General features: G+C 41.5%; 1 protein-coding gene across 2 annotated transcripts; it reads right to left on the bottom strand.

Annotated features, from left to right (window-relative positions):
- Nucleotides 1-244: 244 nt before the first annotated feature.
- Nucleotides 245-27,768, bottom strand: TATDN2 (TatD DNase domain containing 2). 2 transcript variants are annotated; one of them, XR_003569255.1, is made up of 8 exons: nt 27,707-27,768; nt 26,747-27,241; nt 18,420-18,875; nt 10,304-11,179; nt 4,371-4,498; nt 3,039-3,222; nt 2,664-2,838; nt 2,433-2,521 (listed from the first exon to the last, which is right to left on the bottom strand). XR_003569255.1 is itself a non-coding variant. In XM_027864105.1 (7 exons), the coding sequence occupies exons 2-7, from the start codon at nt 27,233-27,235 to the stop codon at nt 2,381-2,383; spliced, it is 2,274 nt and encodes a 757-aa protein (XP_027719906.1). In that variant the 5' UTR covers nt 27,236-27,241; nt 27,707-27,767; the 3' UTR covers nt 245-2,380. The 2 variants fall into 2 exon arrangements, 1 of the variants encoding a protein (XP_027719906.1); XM_027864105.1 differs by lacking the exon at nt 2,664-2,838 and having other exon boundaries at nt 245-2,521; nt 27,707-27,767.
- Between the last annotated feature and the right edge of the window lie 64 nt (nt 27,769-27,832).

Genomic DNA, 27,832 nt, shown 5'->3' with positions numbered 1-27,832 from the left:
TTCAATAGAACTGGCTTCCTTTGTAATCCTATGTGTATTACTTTACGCATGTATAAGAGGACCATAGGTTTCACCAGACTACCCAAGTATTAAGAACTCTGCTCCAAAGGTTCTTTCCAGCTCTAAATCCTGTGAAATTCTACATCATCCCACTCCATCCTGAGGTTATAAAGCCAGGCATCAATCTCTGCACATCACTTACACCACTTACAGAGCGTCAAAACAAACATGGAAAACTAGGAAGATAGCTCAAGAATCACTTTATTTTCCCAAACAGTGAACCAGGAAACTTGGTGGGCCTTCTGGCGGCACAGCTGAGAGACGTGCCTTTCCAAAAGCAGGGTTGAAAATACCGCCAATTATCGTCAACCTCAAACAACCGATTGACGCTGAACAGGATTTGTAAAACAATAATCCTCAGGTCTACATAGCACCTTTCCCAGAAGGGGGACATGCATGGGATTGCCAACTTCCATTCATTTCATTGTTTTAATCCTCTCAACCAGGACTTTTTCATTTCATTTCAGGTCTAGGCAGCAATTCATTTACAGTGCTAAGCAGACGGTGAAACTCAGTTCACATCTGGTGGAGATTAGTACTTAGTATTCGCAGTTCACTTGGGTGACAATAAAAGCACGTTAAAATAGTATTAGCTAGCTCCCAAATCCTGGGCAGGACAATCAGGATTGCCTCCAATTTCCCACATGGGAAAAAATGAGGCAGAGAGCAGTTAATGAATGGTACAGTGAGCTGGCAGACCTGGCAATAAGACCTAGGTCTTCTAACAGTGGTGAATGCACCAGACTGCAACATCACATGCACAGGAGGGGGAAATAGCAGATATGAGAATTTAAAAAAAAACAAAACAAACCAACAACATTTTTAGCTCACAAAAACACTTATCTTCCGAGACCTCAGGAACAAAGTGAAAGCTAGATATTTGCAACTAAGATGAACTTTCTTTTAAGAAACAGAGCACTTAGGCCAACCCATCGGTTTGGTGACGAAGGGTTTAGATCAAAGATCCTTCTAAATTTAGAGAGGACAAGACACAACCCTCAGTCATATTAACTTCAGGGAGCCAACTATGAGTATGCCTTAAATAAACACTAAACAATGGGGCCAGACACAGTACAGAACACAGAATTACACCATCACTGGCCCAGTAGGCTCACAGTCTAACACAGAGATGGAAGAGATGTTGACACAAGGAAAAGATTTAGGGAAACACAGCGGGCTTCAGTATGTCTTCCATGCTTAAAAGACAGCTGGTCTGTTTGTTTCACATGGGAAAAACACTGAAAAGAAACAACACCTGGAGAAGTTATTTACCACTCAACTTGAGAACAAAATGCAGTTGTCACAGACAGAAATGGAAGCTATATTTGGTCCCCAGTACTAGTCCAATGGTCCAAGAAAAAGGTGGGAATTGGAGGCCAGGGCAATCCAAAGTGATACCAATAGACAGGCACTATGAAGAACTGAACTCAACCATTTTAAAATTTACCCAAAACTCGCCCTTGGGTTTCTTGTGGGTCAGGGAATACCCTCCTCCCATGCAAACCCTCTGTGGGGTGTCCTCCAGGTATCTACCAGTCAAAATAATCACTACTGGCCATCTGTGTGCCTTTCTGTTGCTTAGTAATTGAGCCAAAGAGAAAAAGAGCCAAACATAGCAACTCAAACACAAATGAGGCCAAAAGTGGCATCTCTGAGGACGATCTCAATGGCTTGTCAATATAATAGTATGAGGACACAAATCTCTAAACAGTAGCTTACAGCTAATTTCCTACAGAAGGATATTCCTATTAAGGTGTGTTTTAAAGAGAAAATTAGTGACATTACCCATATATGCCTGCTTAAGAAGATGACTTTATTGAAAAACTTTATGCTGTTTAACCACAGACTACAGTTTGTGGAGATTCAGTTCAGTAACCTTCTCTGCACCCTCAGGTGCCCCAACTTTCCCCTCCCCTCAGGTATGTTCCAGATAGCAAGCTAGCTTCCTGTTTTACCCTCTGAATGAGTTTCTCATCCACCCAGGAGAGAAAGGCCTGTGAAGAGACTTCTAAGAAAACTTCCTTCCCTCCTTTACAATACCACACCAGGTTCTCCGGATACCCCTTTCACAGTCCAAGCACTCTCTATGCTGGCATCAGGCAGCGGGACAGATGTATGTACCCTGTGGTTGGGTCTCCAGGAAAGGTGGGAGGGAAAGAGGAAGAAGGTTTAAACCACCAAAAGTTCACCTCAAGGCAAATCTGACTTAAAGGGTAATCCTATGCTTACATTCTCTGTACTGGAAAAAAATGCAGTCAAAAATTTTAGAAAATACAGTATGTTGTAGATTTATGAAAGCCCTAACGTCCTCTGCCTTCCCTTAAAGGCTGTAAAGGCGGCTGGTATTCTGTCGCAAGGTGGCCAAGGTCTGAGAGAGTGGCTCACCTTTGACCTTAGCAATCTCTCGAACTGTGTGGAGGGCCAGACCTGGGTGAGCATACTGGCAAAGGCTCTTGGGGACCTGGAAGACATCAAGGGTTTAGAACAACCATTTGTTTTCTGAATCATTCAAGTAATATAAAATTCCCATCCACCCCCACCCCCAACCATGCCCCTTCCCCAGCAAGGATCTCTTTGGGATTGCCCTTTAGAGACCCCTTTACCTGCAGGTGCAGGGAGAGTCCTAGGTCATGTGGGGCTCTGGGTGAGAGGCAGGCTCCCATGTTTCCTTGGACTACCCTTTACAGGGTAGGACTTTGCACTGCCTGCAGCAGGAGGTGGGTGGAAGGGAAGAGAGTGGTTGCCCGTCATCTTCTCCTCCCCCTAGGCCTTTTGGTTCTGCAGAGCAACAAAAAGGAAAGATCTGCAAGGTCCCAGAGTGGGGTCCTGAGAGGTCACTTGGGCTCTGACTCTGTTGCCCTTGTGGGGTATGACCACATTCCAAACACACCTCCCCCAAGCACAACCAACTTTTTCATCAAAGGCCCTACATCAGGTTCCAGCACCCCCCACCCCATGTCCCCTGTAGACAGCCTTACCTGACGAGGGAGGAAGTAGGGAGCATCAGTTTCCACAATGATCCTCTCTAAGGGTATCTGTCTCAATGCTTCCCTGGCTTCCCAGGCGGACGAATAGGTCACAAGTGCTGTGAATCCCACGGAGAGGTTGGGAAAGTGCTTCAACAGGGGCTCAATGACGGAATAGCTACCAGTGAAGCAGTGCCTTTGGAAGAAAGGATAAAAGAAAACGCCAATCAATCTTCTCACCTGAATGGGCTCTGTCACAATGTTCTGGGCTTCTCTTTGTACGACCAGGAACTAAGAGCAGGGAAGGGCACATGATGGAGGGTTTGCCGAGGATACCCACAACAATTATTAATGGTCCTCTTTAACACTGCTTCATATCCAGACACACCTCCTCCTGTCCTGTCTGCCTTTCTTAATCCTTCCCTAATTATATTTTAGGTCTGTTCAAGGCACTTGCTTATACCTCAGCTTGGCTAAAGCCTTCAACAGGCTCTGTCTCTCTGAGAGAGATCACCCATACCAGAGACTAGTTGCTCTTTGAAGGACAGAGGAAATAATCTGGACTCCAGTCTCATCAACACATGAGCCCACTTCCCCCCATTTTGATCCAATCAGAGAGCAATGACTAATCTAAATTTGAGTCTCTAGCTACAGTTTTCTATTCAATGCCATAACATTTCACTAGGTTTTACCTTCTTTCTATCTGTTAGCAAAGTTAAGTTTTTCCAAAAGAAAGGGTTAAAACCACTCCAGATTAGTCAGAGATTGGCGTGCCTTTCTCCAGAGAGCAACCACACAAAAAACCATTTCCAGGACCATCTGTGACTCAAAAAGTCCTGGACACTTTTCACTCTGCACAAATTGGGCTGTACTAGAAGAAAAAGAAAACTATGCTCAAACCTGGAGGGTACTTTCTCACTTTCTCTTAATAGTAACTTGCCAAGACCTGAACATGGTGATGTTCTTCCTCCCTGCTTTGGATGGTTTTGGTCCTACAGAGAGAACCTTGGACCTGCTTCTTATCAAAAACAGATTTTTTGAAAAGGGAAATTAACTTGTCAACTCAAAAACAGAGGAAATGGGTGATAGAAAAATAGTATTTTTTCAGTTTCCTTTGAATGTGCTAAAGTATTTCTTGCAAGAATTAACACTTCTCTGCTGTGCCACAGATGTGATGGTCAAGAGTGAATTGTTCCGTAGCTTGACTCCCCAACCTTGCCCTAAGTTCCAAAACATTTGGAAACTTCAAATGTTCTCAAGAGAACTTTGATCTGAAGTTCCCCAATTTCAGGCCTGCTCCCTGTTAGTTGTAGGACAGTTCCAGGGTTCCTAATATGTCATTACCTATGGATTTTATAGTCAGTAGGCACAAATTTCTTCATGATTGAGAGTAAATCTTCATCTGCTTCTCGGCAATGTATCACCAAGGGTTTCTTCAAAGCTACAGCCAACTGTAATTGCCTTTCAAACACCTGAAAGATAAAAAGCAAAATGTAGAAGCTATTTCAGGACACCTGATCCATCTAACACAAATCCACTACACCTTTACAACACAGCCAGGACTACAGTGCATTGATTACTAGTCAGATTTTAGTCCATCTGATTAAAAAAAATTAATACAATACACAAATACACACAAACATGTTTTCATTGCTGGAATCAAAGCTTTAGTTACTACTTAAAGCCTGTAAGACCTATGTCTAAAGATGAGGCTCAGGAACTTAAAAAAAAAACAAAACTAAAATTAAGAATAAAAGCATGCCCCTGATTGGGAAATAGCTAAACAAATTGTGGCCTATCCATGTACATACAATGTACATATATAGAGGGAAGCAAACAGAACCAGGAAAACAGTGAACACAATGAGTACAACAATGCCAGTGAATCACCAAAATAATTAGACCAAACATTCTGTCATTAGACTAACCAAGCTTAGCACCAGCAAAAAGACAGGAAAATACACCTTCTTTTGCAGTAGAGGTTGGGGGGTGGGGTGCCTATGGGTGTGGAATGTTTCATACACAGTCAGATCAATGATATGTTGGTTGAATTTGCTGAACTGCCTTCCTTTCCTCCTTCCTTTTTTATTCTTCTTTAAAAGAGATGGAGGGGCACTAGCTGGTGCACTGGATAGAGCACTGGCCCTGGAGTCAGGAGGACCCAAGTTCAAATCCGGTCTCAGACACATAACACTCACTAGTTGTGTGACTCTGAGCAAGTCACTTAACCCTAATTGCCTCACCAACAAAAAAAAAAAAAAAAAAAAAAAAAAAGAAAGAAAAAGAAAAGAGATGGAAACCACCAAAAGATTACTTTATAGATCTAGTGTCAGGGGCAGTTAATAAACATTTATTAAGCACCTATTGTGTGCCAGGCATTGTGCTAATCGCTGGGGATGTAAAGAAATGTATAAGACAGTCCCTGCCCTCAAGGAACTCACAATCTAATGGGAAAAGATAACACATAAAAGGAAGCTAAAAAGGAAGGGATGGCGGAGGCATGATGAAGTCCTCCAGCTGAAGTGGGTAACAATCTGAGGAGGTGTGTTAGTATTGATAACATCTTACAAGATGAAGTGTTTCTGGGAAAAAAAAAAAAAAAGATGATGTATTTCTGGAAATCATGAAGTCCAGGAGAACAGCCAACTGGGGAAGTGATGAGGTGAATGCCTTCAATGCCCCCTTCAAACAGAGGATCTGAGAGGTGCTCTAAGATGAACACCCTCTACCAACTCCTACCTTCCCCTCCAAGAGGAAGGGAGGGTCCCTAGGGGCAGGAAGTGCTGAGAAGGTATGAGTTTCAGGGTTGACCTCTGGCAAAATGAGTTTCTGAAGATCATGAAGTTCATGAAAGCAGCCCAATGGAAAATGAATAAATAATAATCCCCAAAAATGGGGGAGGGGGATATAAAATTCACCTGAAGGAACAAAAGGTCAAGAATCTTGAGGGAAATAATGAAAAAAAGCAGCCAGGAATGGGTCCTAGCAATATCAGATCTCAAATTGAGAACTCAAACAAAGCAGTAATCATCAAAACAATTTGGTACAAGTTGAAAAATAAAGGGATTGATCAGTAGACCCCAGCTACTGGAGTAAAGATTCATTATTTACCAAAAACTTCTGCGAAAAGTGTATAGTAGTCTGACAGAAATTAGGTTTAAAATAACACCCCATACCATATGCCAAGATGAGCTCCAAATGGATAGTGATTTAGATATACATGATGTCATGTCATAAACAAATGAATCTGTTTGAATTTCACAGATCTGTAGTTAGGGAAAGAGTTGATGGCCAAACAAGGAACAGAGAAGATCACAGAAAAGAAAACAAGACAATTCTGATTACATAAAATTAGAAAGCTTTCACACAAACAAATCCAGTGCAGCTAGGATTATAAAGGAAACAGTTAACTGGGGAAAAGAAATCTTTTCAATTTCTCTGATAAATGTTTCATTTCCAAGAAATTTATTCAAATTTGTAAGAATAAGCATTCACAAATGGTCAAAAGATATGAAGATATGAAGAGGCAGTTTTCAAAGGAAAAAATGAATTTATAGCCATGTGAGAAAATGCTCCTCATCACCAACAACTGGCAAAATGTACCGTAAAGCAACTCTGAGATTCCATCTCACAATTATCTCATGACAAAGTTGACAAAAAGGAAAATAATAAATGCCGGAGGGGCTGCAGGAAAATAGGTACATCAGTTGGTGGAAAAGTTCAGCCCTTCTGGAAAGCAATTTGGAACTATGCCCAAAAAGTTATTAATAGTGCATAACCTTTGATACAACCATACCACTACTAAGCCTGTATCCCAAGAAGATCAAAGAAAGGATAAAGTCCTATATGTACAAAAACATTGATGGCAGCTCTTTTTGTAATGACAAAGAACTGGAAAATAGGGAGGTGCCCATACACTGAGGAATAGCTGAACAAATTATGACATATGGGTGTAATGGAATATTGTGATATTGTAAGAAATGAAGAAAGATTGTTTTAGAGAAACCTAGAAAGACTTGTATGGACTGATGAAGTGAGTAGAACTAGAAAAAATAATTTACATTATAACATCAAAACTGTAGAAAATGAACAATTTTGAAAGACTTAAAAACTCTGAATGAACAGTCATGATTCCAGAGGAATAAAGATGAGGAATTCTAAACTGCCGACCTCCCTCCCCCAACAAAAGGTAATGGACAAAGGTGCTGAATGAGATACACATTTTATCTTTTTTTTGGGGGGGGGGTAGAGGGACGTGGGGAAAGAAAAAAATGCTTGACAATTGAAAAAATTTAATTAAAAAAGAAGGTGGATTTCTGAGTAGAGGAAGGATATATCTGGAAATGAAAGTGATATAATCCATTTAAGTGCATATTAAGTGCATACTGTGCTGGAGATACAATTAATAAAAAGAGAAATAGTCCCTGTTCTCAAAAAGCTTACAATTTAATGGGCAGAGACATCACACAAAAAAGGAAGAGCAAAAGGGGTGGACAGACCAGGGGGTTCCCAGGTGGGCATCTTGTTCTAAGGAGTTAAAACCAGGAAGGGCAACAGATGCAGAGGAGAATAAGCTGAAAAGTCCAGTTTCTGCTCTCTGTTGGGAGGAGTTTGGTATTCTGCCCTCAGGCCTCCAAACAGAGGACAGAAGAGGCTGAGGGAGGTGGTGTCAGTCAAGGCTTGAGTAAGCAACAAGGTGCTATTGAGATCAGAAGTGATGAACTTAACCTAGGATGGGTATCTTTTTTTTTTTTAGGCAATTGGAATTAAGTGACTTGCCCAGGGTCACACAGCTAGTAAGTGTCAAGGGTTTGGTCTGAGGCCGGATTTGAACTCAGGTCCTCCTGACTTCAGGGCCGGTGCTCTATCCACTGTGCCACCTAGCTGTCCCTCAGATGAGTATCTTGTTCCATGGAGTTGAAACCAAGCAGAAGAGCAGATGCAGAGTGCAGTGAGTATAAAAACCAAAGAAATCAACAAAGGAATGTAGCCATTCCCCAACAGATAAGTGGTTGGAGGATATGAACAGACAGTTCTCAAAAGAAGAATTGCAAACTATTAACAGCCACATGAAAGAATGCTCCAAACCACTAATAAGAGAACTGCAAATCAAAACAACCCTGAGGTTTCACCTCACACCCTGCAAATTGGCAAAAATGACCCAAAAAAATGGCACCAGTCAGTGTTGGAGGGGTTGTGGAATGATAGGCATGCTAATACATTGTTGGTGGAACTGTGAAATGATACAACAATTTTGTTGGAATTATGCAAATAAAGTGACTAAAATGTCTATACCCTTCGAACCAGAGACTCCAGTATAGCCCTATTGGGCTGTTACCCCAAGGAATCTATCAAGAAGAAGAAAATTTCCATATACTCCAAAATACTTACAGCAGCACTTTTTGTGGTAGCAAAGAACTGGAAATAAAGTAGATGCCCATTAATTGGTGAATAGCTAAACAAAGTGCAGCACATGGATGCAATAGGATATTGTTGTACAGTAAGAAATGATGAATGTGATAAACACAGAGAAGCAATCTATATGAACTAATACAGAGTGAAGTAAGCAGAGGCAAGAAATCAATATACACAGCAACTACACCATAAATGGAAAGAACAACCACACACTAAAAAATCAAAAGTGAATGTAACAAATTATAAAGATCAAGCAGGACTTCAATGAAGAGATATGAGGACAGTCCCTAAAACTACCCCTTCATGGAGGGGGGAGGTCCCGCCCCCCACATTATACATGTTTTTGGACTTTTTCAATGTATTGATCAATTGTGCTGATTTTTTCTCCTCTTTAAAAAATACTATTTGTTTTAGAGGATAGTTCTCTAGGAGGAGGGGGAGTGACACATGGCTACTATATGATGTAAGAAACAGAAAATATCAATAAAAAATTTAAAAATGATGTGAAACAGAAAATATCAATAAAAAATTAAAAAATAAAAATAAAAATAAAAATTTAAAAAAAAGAACAAGGGCAGGATGGTGTAACGGAAAAAAAACACTGGACTGAGGAGTCAGGTTTTCTTCCCAGCTCTGTCATTAAATCTGTTTGACCTCAAGCAAATCATTTCATTGCTCTGACTTTCAGTTTCTCCATATGTACAATGTGAGAAGCAGTGAGGTATAATAACAAGTGAATAAATAACACTAGCATTCCTACAGCGCCTACTGTGTAAGACACTGTACTAAGTGCTTTACAAATATCTCATTTTCTCCCCACAAAAACCCTGGAAGGTAGGCGTGATTATTATTCCCATTTTACAGTTGAGGAAACTGAGGGTAACAGAGGTTAAGTAACTTGCCCAGGGTCACAGAGCTAGTAAGTGTCTGAGGCCACATTTGAACTCAGGTCCTCCTGATCTCAAGTGCTGTGCTCTATCCACTGCAGTGCCACCTACACTCAAGAGTAGTGGGAAAAGCATAGATTCAAATTCTGCCTCAGCTTCCTAATCTGTTAAACAGAAATAATATAACCCATAACACTTACTTCACAGTATTGCTGTGAGGACAAAATGAAATAAGATGGAAAGCCCTTGGCAAATGTTAAGATGCTATCAACATGTTAGTTATTACTATTATAAGAAACTAACTAGGCAAGATCTTAAAGGGTCCCTTCCATCTCTGTAATTCACTAGAAGCAGAATACCTCCACATGAAAAAAAAAAACAGTCATTTCAAGTATTAAATGTGTTAATATTTTTTCTTAAAATAAAGAATTATAAATAAAGAGTAACTTTCAGCAATTTAATTCACGTAATAGCTCATCTTCCAAAGGAAAAAAAAATATGATTAGGTTTTTCAACTCTATAGTTTGCCAGGTCTCTAATGAATGAAACTATAGCAGTTTAGACTATAACTTGGAGGCAATCTGTGTTGTGAGTATCTCCCTTTCTTACCCAATCTCTTTTCTCCCCAAAGGAAATGAGCAGCTAGCAGGGTAAAATGAGCGACGCACAACATCAAGACGGCTTGTAAGATGGGGAACTAAACTCCAGAGGCAGTGGGGTTTAGTAGGAAGAATCCTGAATTTGTTGTCAGAGGGAGGGCCTGGGTTTGATTTGTGTTTAATAACACAATTGGCTACGTATTGTAGAGATATAAACATCTGTAGTAAATACATCAAAGGGTTGTTGTGAGGGTCAAATGAGGTAATGTATATAAAGTGCTTCATAAACTACTGAGCACTAGATAAAAATATCATAGCTATTATCATAATTCAGCAAAGGCTTACTAAAATGGGGGGGGGGGGAAGCACCTCCTTACCTTTCGCTGATCTGAGACAGGAGAAGTACATTTGTAAGAATAATCCAGTCCCATTTCTCCAAATGCAACAGCCTTGGGATGCCTCAAAGCCTGAAGGAGGTTTCTTTCTTGACGCTCGTTGTAGTATCGGGAAAAATGAGGGTGACAACCAAATGCCCCCCACACAAGGTCCTCTTTCAATAGATCCTCCCACAGGTAATCTGTCAGGGTACTAGGGTCACAGAAGTCAGCGATGCAACCCTGGAATTCTTTTGGGAAGGAGCTGCTATAAATCTTTCTAAACTTTGAAAAAGTGCCTTGGAAGGACAACTTGGAATAAAGCATGTCCAAGTGACAGTGGGTGTCAATGAAGCCCACTGAACCTTGGCATCCCCTGCTTCCCCGGGATGAGGAACTTGTATGCTCTCGAGAAAAACGAGGCGCCACTTCACGGAATGTTCTTTTCTGCCTCACCCTTTCCTCTTCCCATATCTGAGAGGAATGAAGTGAAGAAGACTTAAGGGTCTTGCCTTCCGCCATTTCCAAGTCCTTGGCGGTATTGCTGTGCTTGCTGTTAGCAATCTCAGCAGAGCCATCACTCGGTTGGCTCTTATTACTTCCCACTATGTTCGAAGCATCACCAATGCTGTTGGTGGAGGGATAACAGAAAGGCTTGGGACTGCCGGCCCAGTGGTTGGCATAATCACGCCAAGGGCTGCCATACAAGTGAGCTGGGTACATGACAAAATCAGTAGTGGAGGATGAAGGCTCTGAAACTACAGAGATGTTCAAAGAAACAGAATCCTCTTGGGAGAACCCGACGGTGGAAATATCTTCCATATCTGACCAGTCACTTTCTGAAGAAGGATTTTCTATCACCACCTCCCTCTCTTTAGGCTGTGGAAGACAAGAGAAATAATCATGGACACAATGAATTATCTTTCATGTATGAAGATGATGCTACAGACTATAATGTAAATAGTATTTTTCCAATTACATGTAAAGATAGTTTTAAACATTCATTTTTTCTAAAATTTTGAGTTCCAAAATTTTCTCCCTCCATCCTTCCCCTCCCTCCTCTCCTTCTCCATCCCTAAGATTACAAGCAAATTGATATAGATTATACATGTACAATCATGTTAAACATATTCCCACATTAGTCATGTTATAAAACAGAACAAAAGGGAAAAAAATCACTCACACACACACAGAGAAAAGTGAAAATAATCTACTTCAATCTGCATTCAGACTCCATAGTTCTTTCTCTGGATGTGGATAGCATTTTCCATCACAAGTCTTTTGGAATTGTCTTGGATCATTGTATTGCTGAGAAGAGTTACGTCTATCATGGTTGATCATCACACAATGTTGCTGTTACTGTGCTACAGACTATAATTAAGGAGAATGGCTTTGTGATTGAACCATTCACATTCTTGGTCACCAAGCCCCCCTGCAGAAGGGACAAAAATGAACATTGTCCTTCATCCTCTCCCCCAGCTAGCAATTCCCAAACAGCTGGCCAGACCTACACATATAGCCTGTTCCCATAAAACAGAGTAGAACTAATTTGCCAGACCTGGAATTAAACCTGCAGCCAGGTCCTGACTAGCACCATGCTTGCTACAAATGAATGAATTTTCATAATTATCCTTTTTGATGGTAACACTTTACAGAGGTTAGAAATTTTTATTTAATTCGACAAAGATGGATTAAGCACCTACTAAGTGCAAGGCATTGTACTATGGCCTGGAAATACAAAGACAAAAATAAAAGTCCCTTCCTTAAAGAAGCTTGCTTATGTTCTAATGAAAAGCTATGTGAACACAGATAAGAAAATCTAAAGCTATGTTTAGAAGGAAGAAAATGCTAATCATTGAGAGAAATGAGGAATGCCCTAGTGAAGCAGGTGGCACCAAGATGGGTTTTGAAAGAAGCTTGGGATTCTGAAAGGCAGAAGCAAGGGGAAAGAAGAGAATTCCATTGATGGGCAAAGAGATAAAAGCAGGAGATAGGATGTTAGGTATGAGGATCAATTAGCAGGTTAATTGTACTAGAAGGGAGTTATAAGTGAAGGGGAGTGTGGCAAGTGCAGTAAATGTGGCCCAGGCTGCTTTTTACTTAAAAGGTATTGAAAGCATCTTTAAGACTTGACTGACCCAGGGGATTAAAGCTCAGGTCACTCACAGTTTCCTAGTGGCCTAAATATAAAAAGCCAGCACACAGAGAAATTCCTCCCTCAAGCTTAAAACTGACAGACTAGATATCTAACAAAGAAACAGGAAAGTAAATGAAACAATAATGTATCTTTGTTGAATACTGTTTCCCTGATGTGGCTATGTTAACCTTCGTTCATTAAATATCAAGTGTTCTACAAGGGTCTCATATGTCATTCAGTCAATAAATATTTACAAAGCACCTACTATGTGCCAGGCACTGCGCTCATAGTCCAATGGGGGAGATATGTCAACAAATATGTATAAAAAGAATATATACAGGATAAATTGGAGATACTAAATAGAGAAAACACTAGAATTAAGAGGGATCAGGATGGGCTTCTTGTAGAAAGTGGGATTTTAACTGGGACTTGGAAGGCAACCAGAGAAACCAGGAGGTGGAGATGAGGAGGAAAAGCATTCCATGCCTGGAGGCCAGCTAGTGAAAATGCCCCGAGTTGGGAGTGTCTTATTCAAGAATAGCAAGGTGTCTGGTGTCATTGGACTGATAAGTATGGGGGTAGGAGGAAAAAGGTGTAAGAACTTATTGTTTGTCCTTCATTCTCAAGAGGACCTTGACATCAGGAAAGCAATACCACGACTTGCAAGTGAATTGGATTTAAGTGAGGGAGGGCTGTGCAAAGTCACAAGTTTCACTTTCTCCCCCAGAGCCATCTGAATCCAATGGCAAGATATAGATCAAGACCACTGGAGATAGCCCCCAACAACATATAGTATCTATCTCAAGCAACAATTCTCCATAATGTTTGTTTGTTTTTTAATGTACAAATACAACAAATAAGGTTAAATAATTTGCTCTGGATATTTCAACTTACTTCCTAATGACTTAGAGCAATCAACCAATAAGCCACAAGCAACACATTATTTCCTCTAGATATAATAATACTTTACACTGATCTAGCCATTAATTGTTAAGAGTATTTTTTAATACACGTTACCATATTTGAGCCTCACAACAATTATGTGAGAGTGACAGGGAAGGCATTACCCCCATTTCACAGACTAAAAAACTGAGGTCAGAGAGGAAAATGATTTTTTATACAGCTATAAGTGGCAGCCCTGGGGATGAAACCCAGGTTTTCTGACTCCAGGAAATCAGAAAACTTTCCAACTACACCAGTCTGTTTCTAGTCATTAATAAACATATTTTCACTCTAGCCAGATAGGCTGAGGAAGACTTGGAAAGAGATCAAATGTTTAACTTTAAACAGACCTCAAAGGTAAGAAAGCTAAATAAACAAACTTTAATCACACCTTCTATCAAAGGTACCACCATTGTTCCAATCATCTCAGTTTAGAATCCCTCTCCTCAATTGCAGTATGGCTTCCCTACCACTACACTAAAACCGCTCTCTCTAGAGTCATGACTGAATGAGACCCAACAGCCTTTTCTCCTGTCTCCATCCTTCTTGGCTTCTCTGTAGCATCTGACACTTTTGACCACCCCTTCCCCTTCTGAATACTCTCTTCTCTTCTCCTTGGGTTTTGACATTGCTGTCATGATTCTCCTACCTGTCTGACCCGTATTTATCAGTTTCCTTTTTCTTTTCTTTTCTTAGGATTACCTATGTCCTATCCCCTAGGTTATGGGTATAACCCAAAGCTCTATCCTAGCCCTCTTCTCTTCTCTCTCAGTGATTTCATCACTTCCCATGTGTTCAACTATCATCTCTATGCAGATAACTCACAGTCCTCACCTCTTCCACGTTCCAGTCTGGCCTCTCCAACTGCCTCCAGAACATTCTAGAACATAGGAATCTCAAACTCAATATGCCCAAAACAGAACTCACTATCTTTCCCCCAAACCCATCCCCTTTTCCAATCCTCTTCCTCACTTTCCTCCTTCTATCAAAGGTACCACCATTGTTCCAATCATCTCAGTTTAGAATCTAGAAATCAACCCTGTTTCTTCCCTCTCTCCCTCACTCTCCATACCCACTCAGTTACCAAGTCTAACTGATCCTAACTCTACAATATCACTTGCATTTATTACCTTTTCTCCACTCAAACTACAACTATCATAACTCAGATCCTCACTGCCTAGACTGTTGCAATTGTCTTCCAACTGATCGCCCTGTGCCCAAGCTCTCCCCACTCCATTCATTCTCCACATGACTGCCAAATTCATATTCCTATAAAGTATAGGTCTTGGGGGGGTGGGGTAGAGTCAAGATGGTGGAGTAAAAGCAGTAACTTGCTTGAGTTCTCCCCTAAACCCCTCCAAATACCTGTAAAAAATGGCTCTAAACAAATTCTAGAGCAGCAGAACCCACAAAAAGACAGAGTGAAACAAATTTCCAGCCCAAGACAACCTGGATGGTTGATTGGGAAGGTCTATCATGCCAGGCTGGGAGAGGAATGCAGTTCAGCGTGAGCATGCAGGCAAAAACCAGGCCTTGGCAAACCTGGAGAGTAGACCTCAGGTGACTGAATCACGGGCAGCTGTGGCACTTTCCAGACTTCTCAACCCATAAATGCCAAAGACAACTTAGAAGGTCAGTAGAAAAGGTCTATGACCTCGGTGAGAGAGAAGCTCAGTTCCAGCCCCAGTCTTGACACAGCCCCAGGGCGGCAGCTGTTCTGGAGCTTGGCCCACAGAAGGGAAAATCAAGTGGCTGATCAGAGGGGGATTGCAGGGATCTCTTTCCTGGTGCTGAGGTAGGATTCTCTTGCTTTGCCCATACTTGGATCTGGGTCACAGTTCTAGGTGGCGATCCTGGGGCGAGGAGGAGCACTGGCGTGGTGGAGCTTGTAGTGGTGGTGGAAAGGGAATCCTCTTCACAGTTCCAAGGCAGAAGAGAGTGCTTGTGGTCACTCATAAACCAGAGCACAGGCCAGGAAAGGAGTAAACACCTCGCCCTTGATCATAGCACCTTGGAAGAATGGAAAATTTACAGATCCCTAGAAGTATTTCTGAAAACAGCTGCACAAAACCCCCAAAGCTTGGGACAGTACATTCTCCACACTGGAAGCAGACCCCTACCTTAACAAAGAGTTTAAAACTCAAGTAATTGGGGGCAGCTAGGTGGCGCAGTGTATGGAGCACCGGCCCTGAATTCAGGAGGACCTGAGTTCAAATCCGGCCTCAGACACATAACACTTAACTAGTTGTGTGACCCTGGGCAAGTCACTTAACCCCATTGCCTAGCCAAAAAAAAAAAAATTACCAAAACAAAAAAAAACTCAATTAATTGGCTGGAAACATGACCAAACTGTGCAAAAAAAGTCACACCATGGAATCTTTCTTTGGTGACAAAGACGATCAAAACATACAACCAAAGAAGACAACAAAGTCAAAGTTCCTACATCCAAAGCCTCCTAGAAAAATATGAATCAGTCCCAGGCCATGGAAGAGCTCAAAAGGGATTGTGAGAAGTAAGAGAAGTAGAGGAAAAACTGGGAAGAGAAATGAGAGTGATGCAAGAAAATCATGAAAAACAAGTCAACAGCTTGCTAAAGGAGACCCAAAAAATTACTGCATAACACCTTGAAAAATAGCCTAACCCAAATGGCAAAAGAGGTCCAAAAAGCCAATAAGGAGAAGCATACCTTAAAAAGCAGAATTGGCCAAATGGAAAAGGAAGTCCAAAAGCTCACTGAAGAAAATACTTCCTTAAAAATTAGAATGGAGCAATTGGAAGCTAGTGACCTTATGAGAAATCAAGACACTGTAAAATAAAACCAAAAGGATGAAAAAATAGAAGACAATGTGAACTATCTCACTGGAAAAACAACTGACCTGGAAAACAGATCCAGGAGAGAGAATTTAAAAACTATTGGACTATCTGAAAGCCATGATCAAAAAAAGAGCCTAGACATCACCTTTCAAGAAATTATCAAGGAAAACTGCCTTGATATTCTAGAACCAGAGGGCAAAACAGAAATTGAAAGAATCCACTGATGACGTACTGAAAGGGATTCCCAAAGGAAACCTCCTAGGAATATTGTAGACAAATTCCAGAGTTCCCAGGTCACGGAGAAAATATTGCAAGCAGCCAGAAAGAAACAATTCAAGTACTGTGGAAACACAATCAGGATAACACAAGATTTAGCAGCTTCTACATTAAGGGACTTGGAATATGATATTCTGGAGAGCAAAGGAAATAGGATTACAGTCAAGAATCACCTACCCAGCAAAACTGAGTATAATCCTTTAGGGGAAAAAAATGGACATTCAGTGAAATAGGGACTTTCAAGCATTCTTGATGAAAATACCAGAGCTGAATAGAAAATTTGACTTTCAAACACAAGACTCAAAAGAAACATGAAGAGGTAAACAGGAAAGAGAAATCATAAGGGACTTAATAAAGTTGAACTGTTTACATTCCTACATGGAAAGATGATATTTGTAACTCATGAGACCTTTGTCAGTATTAGGGTAGCTGGAGGGGGAAAATTATATGTATAGATAGATAGATAGATAGATAGACAGACAGACAGAAGGCACAGGGTGAGTTGAAGATGAATGGGTGATATCTGGAGAATAAAATTAAAGGGTGAAAGAGGATTATACTGGGAGAAGGAGAAAGGGAGAAGTAGAATGGGGTAAATTATCTCACATAAAACAAACAAGAAAAGGCTTTTACAGTGGAGGGGAAGTGGGGGAAGGTAAGAGGGAATGAGTGAATCTTATTCTCACTGGATTTGGCTTAAGGAAGGAATAACATACACACTCAATTGGGTATGGAAATCTATCTTACCCTACCAGAAAATAGCGGGGAAGGGGATAAGAGAGCAAGGGGATGACAGAGGGGAGGGAAGATTGGGGGAGTTCGTAATCAGAAACAAACACTTCTGAGGAGGGACAGGGTGAAAAGAGAGAACAGAATAAATGGGGGGCAGGATAAGATGAAGGGAAATATAGTTAGTTTTTCACAACATGACTACTATAGAAGTGTTTTGCATGACCACATATGTATAGCCTGTATCGAGTTGCTTGCCTTCTCAATAAGGGTGGGTGGTGAGGGAGGAAGGGAGAAAATTTGGAACCCAAAGTTTTAAAAACAAATGTTAAAATTGTTTTCATATGCAACTGGGAAATAAGACATACAAGCAATGGAGTATAGAAATCTATCCTGCCCTACAGGAAAATAGAAGGGGAAGGGGATAAGAGAAGGGGGGGAGATAGAAGGGAGGGCAGACTAGGGGAAGGGGTATTGATAATGCATGCCATCTTGTGGTGGGGGGAGGGATGAGATGGGGAGAAAATTTGGAACTCAAAATATTGTGGATGTGAGTGTTGAAAACTAAAAATAAATAATTAAAATATATATATATATATATAGGTCTGACCATGTCACTATTCCACTCAAGAAACTTCACTGGCTCCTTGCCTCTATGGCAAAATAGAAATTATTCTGTTTGGCATTTACAATTTGGCCCATCTATTCATCCGTCTTTCCAGATTAAGATATTATTACCCCTTATGCACTCTACAATCTAGCCAGACTGACCTATTTGCTATACCCCAAATAAGAAAATTCTAAACCCCTCAGTCTTCCACAGGGCCTTCCCCCCACCTCATGCTTAGAATGCTCTCCCTACTCACCTCTAGCTCTAGAAACTCTACTCCCTCCAAGGCCCAGCTTAATTGCTACCTGCTCTTCTAAGCCTTTCCTGATTCCCCAAGTTGTTACCCCTCCCCCTTTCCAAATATATATAAATACTATTGTATTTATTTTGTATATATTTTGTTTTATTTATCTGTGTGCATGTTGTGCCCCTCCTCCAACAGAGTGTAAGTTCCTTGCGGGTAAGTACTATTTCATCGTTATCGTTGTATTATTTCTTGACGTACAGTACATAGTAGTATGCCTGTGGAACTGAATATGCCAGATTAAAAAAAACCCAATGCCACCTAATCAAAGAACAGAAAGGGGATGCACAAGGTGAGTCCTACTCACCCTCTGTCCTTCCGAGTGGGACTCTGTGCTTTTTTCCACGACGGTCCTCCGGTTACCAGGCGGCTTTTCACTTGAATTGCCTGGAGAGTCCCTAACCGTCATTACGCTAGTGACATTTCCTCTGTCTGCTTCATCCTGCTCCTGGCTGCTTTCTGGCAGGTGCTGCTGCTTTTCCTTGACTGGAAAGGAAACCATGACACTCTTCTTATCAGGCTCTTCTCTGCTTCTAGGGCTGGAATCTTGGTTTTGTTCCGGCTTCACAGTCTCTTTCTTTTTCTTTCTCGGTATGGATTTCCCCAGAATGCCCTGGAGGGCCTTCAGGTAGATCACTGTGGACCCCTGGTCCTTGACTCTCCTCTTCATCTTCTGGGTCACCCCTGCTTCCTCCACGGAATTACTCTGACTCTCAGCTTCGGCTACAAACTCAGAGCTGTAGGATTCATCCTTGGGATCAACCTGCACAACAGAAGAAAAAAAAATCTAAAATACATTCTTATAAGAATTTTACCCATGGGGGCAGCTAGGTGATGCGGTGGATACAACACTGGCCCTGAAGTCAGAAGGACCAGAGTTCAAATCTGGCCTATGATACTTACTAGCTGTGTGACCCTGGGCAAGTCACTTAAGACCAATTGCATCACCAAAAAACATAAAGAATTTTACCCATGGTGCAGCCAAGCTAGGAGCATAATAATTTGCTAGAATGTAGATGTCTATCTTAACAGAGCAGTGTACATCAGAGGTGTCAAACTTGCAGTCCCCAAAACTCCTGAGTGTTTCAGAACCAGATTAAAAGGTGATTGGGAAATGTTTAACATAATAAATAAAAATACAATACAACACAGATAATGTTAACTTGTGGTTTTCTAAGTCAAGATGTGACCTTCAGGGATCCATTTCTATTTTTAGTTTGACACCACTGGTTTTTAAAATCAAATGTTATATGGCCAATTTTAAGTTTATATTTTTTTTCCTCTTCTCTAGAAGTGATACCCCACACTGAAATGAAATACAAAGAAGACAAAAGAAGACAGAGGGAGCCAAGAGAAAGTGACAAGGGTTGGTAGTTCTCACTTTTTCATCTAATAATACTAAGGACTCCAGCAACTGTACATGACATAATCTCTATCTCCAAATAAAAAAAAAAGTTCTGTTCCTTTGGCATTTCTTTTTTTAAACTTTTATGTATTTTTTTCCAATTACATGTAAAACCAATTTTAACTTTCTCCCCCTCCCTTTCTACCTTCCCCTATCCCTGAGGCAGTAAGCAATTCGATATAGATTATACATGTGCAGTCATGAAAAACATTTTCTTATTAGCTATGTTACAAAAGAAAAGAAACCCAAAAAAGAGCCCAAGAAAATAAAGTTTTTTAAAAGCATATTTTGATCTGCATTTAGACTCCATCAGTTCTTTCTCTGGAGGTGGATAATATTTTTCACCAAAAGTCCTTCAGAATTATCTTGGATCATTGTGTTGCTGAGAATAGCTAAGTAATTCACAGTTGATCATCTTACAATATTGCTGTTATGATATACAATGTTCTCTTGGTTCTGCTCAGTTCACTTTGCATCAGTTCATATAGGTCTTTCCAGGTTTTTCTAAAACTATCTTGCTTATCATTTCTAATAGCACAATAATATTCCATCACAATCATTCAGCCATTCCCCAATCGATAGGCATCCTCCGATTTCCAATTCTTTGTCACCACAAAAAAAAAAAAAAAAAAAAGAGCTGCTATAAAAATAGGTCTTTTCCCCTTTTCTTTGGTCTCTTTAGGATTCAGACCTAGTAGTGGTATTGCTGGGTCAAAGGGTATGCACAGTTCTGTAGCCCTTTGTGCATAGTTCCAAATTGCTCTCCAGAATTGTTGGATCAGTTTATAACTCCAATAATCTTTGGCATCATTTCAACAAATACTTTTTGATCACCTACTACCTGGCTAACATGATTCTAGGCTCCACCAGGGGAGATATAAAAATAATAGAAGATGAGGTGCCTTATATTTTTAATTTTTAATTTTTTTTTGTTAGAACCTGTGAATTCAGCAGCTTCCACACTAAGGAACTCCACACTAAGGAGTGGAATCTCCCTCCACTGGTGCATATTATCATCTTATCTGTACCTTATCATCAAAGTTTCCTAGGGCACTACTCTCATGATCCTACAACTAACGTCAGATAAAGAATCTGAACCCAGATTGTCTTCCTAATCCTAAGGTCTTCTACCCTACATGTCAAATTGATATTCCTAAAGTATAGGTTTGACCATGTCAGTCCCTTGGTTAAGAAGCTTCAGTGATAAAAAGTCCTGTTTGGCATTTAAAGCATTGCTTTATGCTATGCTTTCTGTCAGATATTCTTAGGCAATTATCTATTATTGCAATCTAACTATAATAAATAATTGGGTAAAGTTGTCAGCCTCACTCTCTCCCTCCAGAGTCATCAAACTTCAGTGGCAAGACAGAAGTCAAAACAACTGGCAATGGCCCAAGATGCAGTGGGTGACCTTGGCCTTTCTAAATTAAGTCTTTCTCAAGTCTCAGTTTGTCTGAGGCAACACCCATTCAATGACTAAGGGTTATGTAAGAACTGAGACAAAAGATGGCCCAATTTACCATTATAAAATGATCATTCTGAGGGGAGGCAGATCTTTAGAATTTCTGGTCAGAATAGAAAACAATTGCTATTTACACTCATTCTAAATCAAAGCCATCCAAACCTAAACAATGAGCCACAAAGGCTTGGATTGGGGGCTATTACTGGCCATTCAATAAGAGCCAGAGTGATTTGGTTTAAAGGCATAGTCAAATAGCTCCATTTGAAACACAAAGGGCTTTTTAAAAGCCTGTTTTTTCAGAGCTATATTTCAAGAAATCATAAGTGAAAACTTGTACAGGACAAAAAGTAAATTGTCCAAGCTTTTTGGAAAAAAAAAAAAAGAAAGAAAAAACAATAAATAAATTTTTAAAATTTTAATTTAGTTTTTAAAATTTATTTATTTTTAGTTGTCAACATTCACTTTTGTAAGATTTTGAGTTCTAAATTTTTCTAAATTTTTATGTACAATCATATTAAACATATTTTTACATTAGTCATGTTGTAAAGAAGAATCAGAACTAAAGGGAAAAATCATGAGAAAGAAAAAACAAAAAAGAGAGAAATAGTATGCTTTGATCTGCATTTAGACTCCATAGTTCTTTTTCTGGATGTGGATAGCATTTTCTATGTTTAGTATTTTGGAATTGTCTTAGATCAGTGCATTGCTGAGAAAAGCCGAGTCTATCAAAGTTAGTTATCACACAATGTTGCTGTTACTGTGTACAACGTTCTCCTGATTCTGCTCACTTCACTCAGCATCAGTCCTTACAAGTCTTTCCAGGTTTTTCTGAAATCCACCTGCTCATCATTTCTTATGGAGCAATAGTATTCCATTACATTCATATACCACAACTTGTTCAGCCATTCCCCTATTGATAGGCATCCCCTCAATTTCCAATTCTTTGCTACCACAAAGAGCTGCTATAAATATTTTTGTACACGTGGATCCTTTTCCCAATTTTATGATCTCTTTGGGATACAGAATTTTTAATTTTTTTTTTTAATCTAGGTCCCAAACCCCAAAATGTCTTACAAAATATAAGCAACCAAAAATCGTTGTTGTTCATCCTTCATTCTGGAAGAAGCCCAATGACATCATGGGGGTGATGTGCTGATTTGCCTGTGAATTAGATTTAAGTGCTGTGCAGCAATAGGGAGCTAATAAAGATTTTGAGCTATAAAAAGATAAAATAATTGCTCTTGAAAAATCTAACGGTGATGCATAAAGTGCATCAGAGGTGGGAGACCAATTAGATTACTATTTGAATAACACAGGCATGCAATTTTGGAGGTGGGTTGGGGAAGGAAAAAAAGGAGTGGGAGTGGAAGGGAGAGGGGAGAGACAACTAAGCTAAGAAGTGGGTTGCCAAATTTTGGGTTCCTGTTCTTTTTGGTATGTGCTAGGGGAAGAAAGAAAAGAGGGCCAGAAAAGCCAACTGGCAAATTGAAGACCTTCCCTGCTCCACACATTACACATTTGCACCAGTTAAGAGAATCATTTGGCTGGAAAAACTCATCTTAAAGTACAAGTACCTCCTGGGAAGACACAAAGGAAGAAGCCATGTTTTAATGACATTGGGGAAAAGGAGAAAGCAAAAATCATTTCAAAGTTTAAATGAGAGGATGGTGATGCCATTAACAGACTTAGGGAATTTAGGAAAGGAAGTAGCTTGGAAAATGTAAAATGTCATCCACATGGAGGTGTAAATTCCAGCTTTGACTGCTATTGACCGAGCTGTATAACTCTCAGCAAATCACTTCACTGCTCTGTGACTCAGTTTCCTCATCTGTAAAACTGGAATAATAATACTATCTACCTCACTAAGTTAAGATTCATAAAATCCTTGGAAATCAATTTGGAAATATGCAATTAGGTGACTAAATTGCCCATACCCTTTTGACCAAGAGATTCTTCTACACCAAAGAGGCCATTTAATATGAAGAAAGTTCTCGAATTACATCAAAATGTTTATAGCAACACTTTTTGTGGCAGCAAATAATTGTAAACAAAGTAGATACCCACTAATTGGGGAAATGGTTAAACAAACTATTATACATGAATGTAATGGATCATTACTGTACTGTAAGAAATGACAAATATATTGAATACAGAGAAGCATGAGAAAAATCTACATGAACTGATAACAGAGTGAAGCAGGGCAGTGAAGAAAACAACATACACAATGACTACAACAATGTAAATGGAAAGAACAGCTACACAACAATTAAAAGTGAATGCTGCAAAATTCAAAGAATAAGCATGGCTTCAAAGAAGAGAAATGAGAAAACGTCTATACCTATCTCTCTGCAAAGGCAAGAGAACTATGCATGAATGTGAAAATTGTATATTTTTTTCAGAGTGATGCTGTTAACAGTTATGCTGATTTTTTCCTCTTTTTTTTGTCTTTAAAAAATATTACTTGTTGTATGAAATGACTGTCTAGGAGGATAATGGATATTGGAGGAAATTATGATGATGTTAAAAAAAAGATATCAATAAAACTTATTTTTTAAAAAGATTCATAAAATGCTTTCTTTATAGGCATCATATAAGGTGAATGATTTAGTCCTGAAGATAAATGCAAGTATCCAAGGGTCAACTGAGAAATCAAGGACCACACAAGTCAGGTGTGCAGTGGACAGAGTGCTGGGCCTGGAGTCAGGAAGCTGCTGCTTAGTGGTGTTCAACTCTTCGTGACCCTGTGGACCACAGCATGCTAATACTGTCCATGGGGTTTTCTTGGCAAAGATACTGTAGTGGTTTGCCATTTCCTTCTCCAGCTCATTTGACAGATGAGGAAACTGAAGCAAACAGGGTGAAGTGACTTGCCCAGGGTCACACAGCTAGTGTCTGAGGCCAGATTTGAACTCAGGACTTCCTGACTCCAGGCCCAGGGCTCTATCCACTGAGCCACCTAGCTACTTCAAAGTGTCAGAAACAGTTCAAATACACTATCAACCACTTGCTAGCTCTGTGACCATAGGCAAGTCACTTAACTTCTATCTGCCTTAGTTTTCTCACCTGTAAAATGAAGATAATCATAGCACCTACCTTCCAGGATTGTTGTGATGATAAAAAGATATTTGTAAAGCACTTTGCAAAGCTTAAATTACTATGTAAATGCTATCATTATTATTAGTATCATTATCATTATTATAGTAGGAGATTGAGCTTTCTGAGGAATAAAGTGTACAGAGCAAAGAAGAAAGGCTAAGGAATATGTCCTGGGAGATGCCCAAAGCTCAGGGGAAAGGAACCTCTCTAGAACATGAAAAAGCAACCATAGGAGAACCAGGAGAGTACGATGTCATAGAAATCAAGGGTTTCATGGAATCTGAGAATTTAAGACTTGGGAGGAACATCAGAAAACACCTAAACCACAGCAGCTATGTGGCACCGGCCCTGGAGTCAGGAGGACCTGAGTTCAAATCCGGCCTCAGACCAAACACTTGACGCTTACTAGCCGTGTGACCCTGGGCAAGTCACTTAACTCCGACTGCCAAAAGAGAAAAAAAAAAAGAAAAAGAAAACCCCTAATCCAACACATACCTGACTTAATTCTACAATATCTATGACAACTGGTCATCAGTCAGTCAATAAACACTTAATAAGCACCTTTTGTTGTTCTTCAGTCATGCCCAACTCTTCATGACCCCAGTTAAGGTTTTCTTGACAAGGATACTGGAGAGATTTGCCATTTCCTTCTCCAGCTCATCTCACAGATGAGGAAATTGAGACAAACAGGGTTAAGTGACTCGCCCAGGTCACATAGCTAGTGAATGTCTGAGGCTAAATTTGAACTCAGGTCTTCCTGACTCCAGGCCCAGTAGTCTATCCAGTAAGCCACCTAGCTGCCCTACGCTAAGATATACAAAGAAAGGCAAAAGACAGTCCCTGACATCAAGGAGCTCACTCTCTAAAGGAGTCAAGATATCACCCTCATGATGTCATTGGATCTCTTTGAGAATGAAGGACGAACAACAATCTAAAGAGGTAAGACAGCACCAAGAAGATGCTGAATGGGGCAAAGGAAGAAGACAGTGCCTGGAGTGATGCATGGCGAAGGAGGATCGAAGATCCTTCACCAAAAGAGTCTCTAAAGGACCGTTAGGGCTCAAAGCGTCCCTTACTGGTACCTGAGAGTGTAGGAAAACACTTTCTATCACTTTGACCAGATGGTGGGAGTGATCGCAGAGGGAGAGCATTGGCTCATAGAAGTAACCACTCATTAGCAGCCAAAGAACTTTCCAACCTGGCCTTTCATTAATGGAAAGTCGGTTGGTGGATTCTCTGGATTCCCTGCTTGTTCCCACTTTTCATGGCAAAAGCCGTCCTGGAGTGTGACCACACAATTAGGTTGCTGTGATAGGAAGGCATCAGCACATGGCATGTGGTTAACCAAGTCCTTCAATTCCCAATCATTTTCAACTGATTAGTTCAGGCCATACCAAATGCAGGTGGAGGTGGAAGGAATGAACAGGGATTAAGCACCCCCTAGGGCCCAAGCCAATGATCTGTATTATCGGCATTATCAAACAATTAAATCCACCCTCTAACCCTTTCTAATCAGAGAGAGGGAGGGCCCTAATAGCCTAAATCAGTGATGTCAAACTTAACTAGGATCCAGGTACATAAGGATCCATGCTGACAGCATTATGACTTAGTTTTTCATATAACATTATTTATGTTTTATTATATTTTTATTTATTTTGTTAAATATTTCCTAATTATATTTTATTCTAGTTCAGGCCACACTTGGAAGAGTAGAGGGCTGCTGCATGAGGCCTGAGGGCTTCGACTTTGACGCTGCTGGCCTAAACTATTAAGCTTAAACTTTATAACACCCTAGTGAGGTAGGTAGTAAAATCAAGGTGGTAGTGTTACTCTCTGTTCAGTCCCATCCAGATCAGAAGGTTACACCTCTATATTATGAGGTCTCAGAGTAAACAGTCCAGTGTAGACTTTATATAATAATGGCTAGCACTTATAAAGTATTTTAAGGTTTGTAAAACACTTTACAAATATTACTTCATTTTATCCTCACAAGAACACTGGAAGGTTGGTGCTATTATTATTATTCCTGTTTTACAGATAAAGAAACTGAGGCAGACAGCAGTTACAAGACTTGCCCAAGGTCACCTCTCCTGTCTGAGGCCAGATTAGAACTCTCAGGCTCCTGATTCTAGGTTTAGCACTCCATCTACTCCATCTAGATGCCTAGAAGAAAGTTAAGAAAGCAAAATGCAAATAAACAATACCTTACAAATAAACAGCTGACGCTCCCCCCTCTCCACATCGCCAGACCAACTGATCCCAGACAAGCCCTGAGTCCAGTCTGTACCAACCTTTCTCAAGGGAAAGCTCAACTTAAGTGGTACAGTGGACAGAGCAGCTGGGCCTGGAGCCAGCAATACCCAAGTTCAAACCCAGCATCAGGTACTTTATGACCCTGGGCAAGTCCCTTACCCTGTGTCAGTTTCCTCAGTTTTAAAATGGGGACCACACAGCATCTTCTTCCCAGGCTTGTCATGGAGGTCAAACGAGATTAGGTCTATAAAATGCTTGGCTAATAATGCTTTTTCCTCCTTCATTTCTTCCTTCCAAAAGCCCTGGCAAATTAGAACCTAGTCTCTGAAAGGCTCCGAGGGCCTCAAGGTGCAGCCCTCTTCAACCTCTTTCGTGCTCATGGAATGTGTCGGAGACCCCACTGTCTTGAGTCACCTACCTTCCGGTGGGAGGCTTCATCCCGTAAGGTGCACATTTCTTTGGCGGAGGGGCTGCCAGGTAGGGAAGGGCTGTCTATGGGAGAGATAAGGCCTTCTGTCCTCTTGATTAGCAGGGTGCGGCTGCTAGCCCCACCCGCATCTGAGGAATCAGAAGAGTGGGGCTGGCGAAGAGGGCCGGAGCACTTCCAGCCAGGTGAGTACTTGGAGGTCACTTCTTCCTGGCCATGGGCCTCCGCGTCCGCAGGCCCGCGGGGCCTTCTCCCATAGGTAGGCTTGCCCTTGCCTGGCCGGCTGGGGCCGGGAGGAGGGGGAGGTTTGGCATCCAAAGAGGCTGGGGAAGCCCTGGAGGAGGAGGAGCCAGAGGAGGAGGAGGCGGCAGCGGCGGCCGCGGCCGCGGGTTCGGGCTCCGTGCAGCTGCGCTTGTTGGGGAAGCCATCGCAGCCGTTGCCCCATTGGTACTTGACCTTGAGCAGCCGGTCGGACGCCATGGGCACCTGCAAGTTTAACGCGGGACCCACAGGTTATCCCCGGCCCAGGCCCCAGGAACGCGAGCGAGGACGGGCCCGGGCTGCGGGAGCTCGCGGGGAGCTCGGCCGAGCCTGACTCAGCAGCCGCAAGCCTCCGCGGCCCGGAGAGGGACCGGGGCCTCCCAGCAAGGGCTGCCCCGCGGGACGGAGCCGCCCAGGCTCACGCGGGGACCCCGCCTCCCACGCGCCCGAGCCCGCACGTCGCTCGCCGCCCCGCGTGGCCGAGGCCGCGCATGGCCGGGGCGAGCCCCTGTATCCACGCCCCCAAGGCCGCGCTCGGGGCGCAGGCTGCCCATCCCTGTCCTCCTGCTCCTCCTCGCCTTCCTCCCTCTCCTCCTCCTCCATCCTCCTCTTCCCTCTCCCTTTCGTCGCCCACCTCCCTCGCCTTTCCCCTTTTCGCCGCCTCCCCTCGCCCCCTCCTCCCTCCCGTACCTGCCTGCCCCCCGCGTTCCCCCTGCTTTCTCGGGGTCTGCGGCGCCGGCCCCAGAGAACAGAGCTCCTCGGCCCTCAGGCCTGCCCCCGATTCAACGCAGAGGGGCGGGACCCACGAGGAGTCGG

The sequence above is a fragment of the Vombatus ursinus genome, unplaced genomic scaffold, assembly GCF_900497805.2.
Source record: "Vombatus ursinus unplaced genomic scaffold, bare-nosed wombat genome assembly UNPS02014773.1, whole genome shotgun sequence".
Lineage (NCBI taxonomy): Eukaryota > Metazoa > Chordata > Mammalia > Diprotodontia > Vombatidae > Vombatus > Vombatus ursinus.
This window is presented reverse-complemented; position numbering and strand designations above follow the sequence as displayed.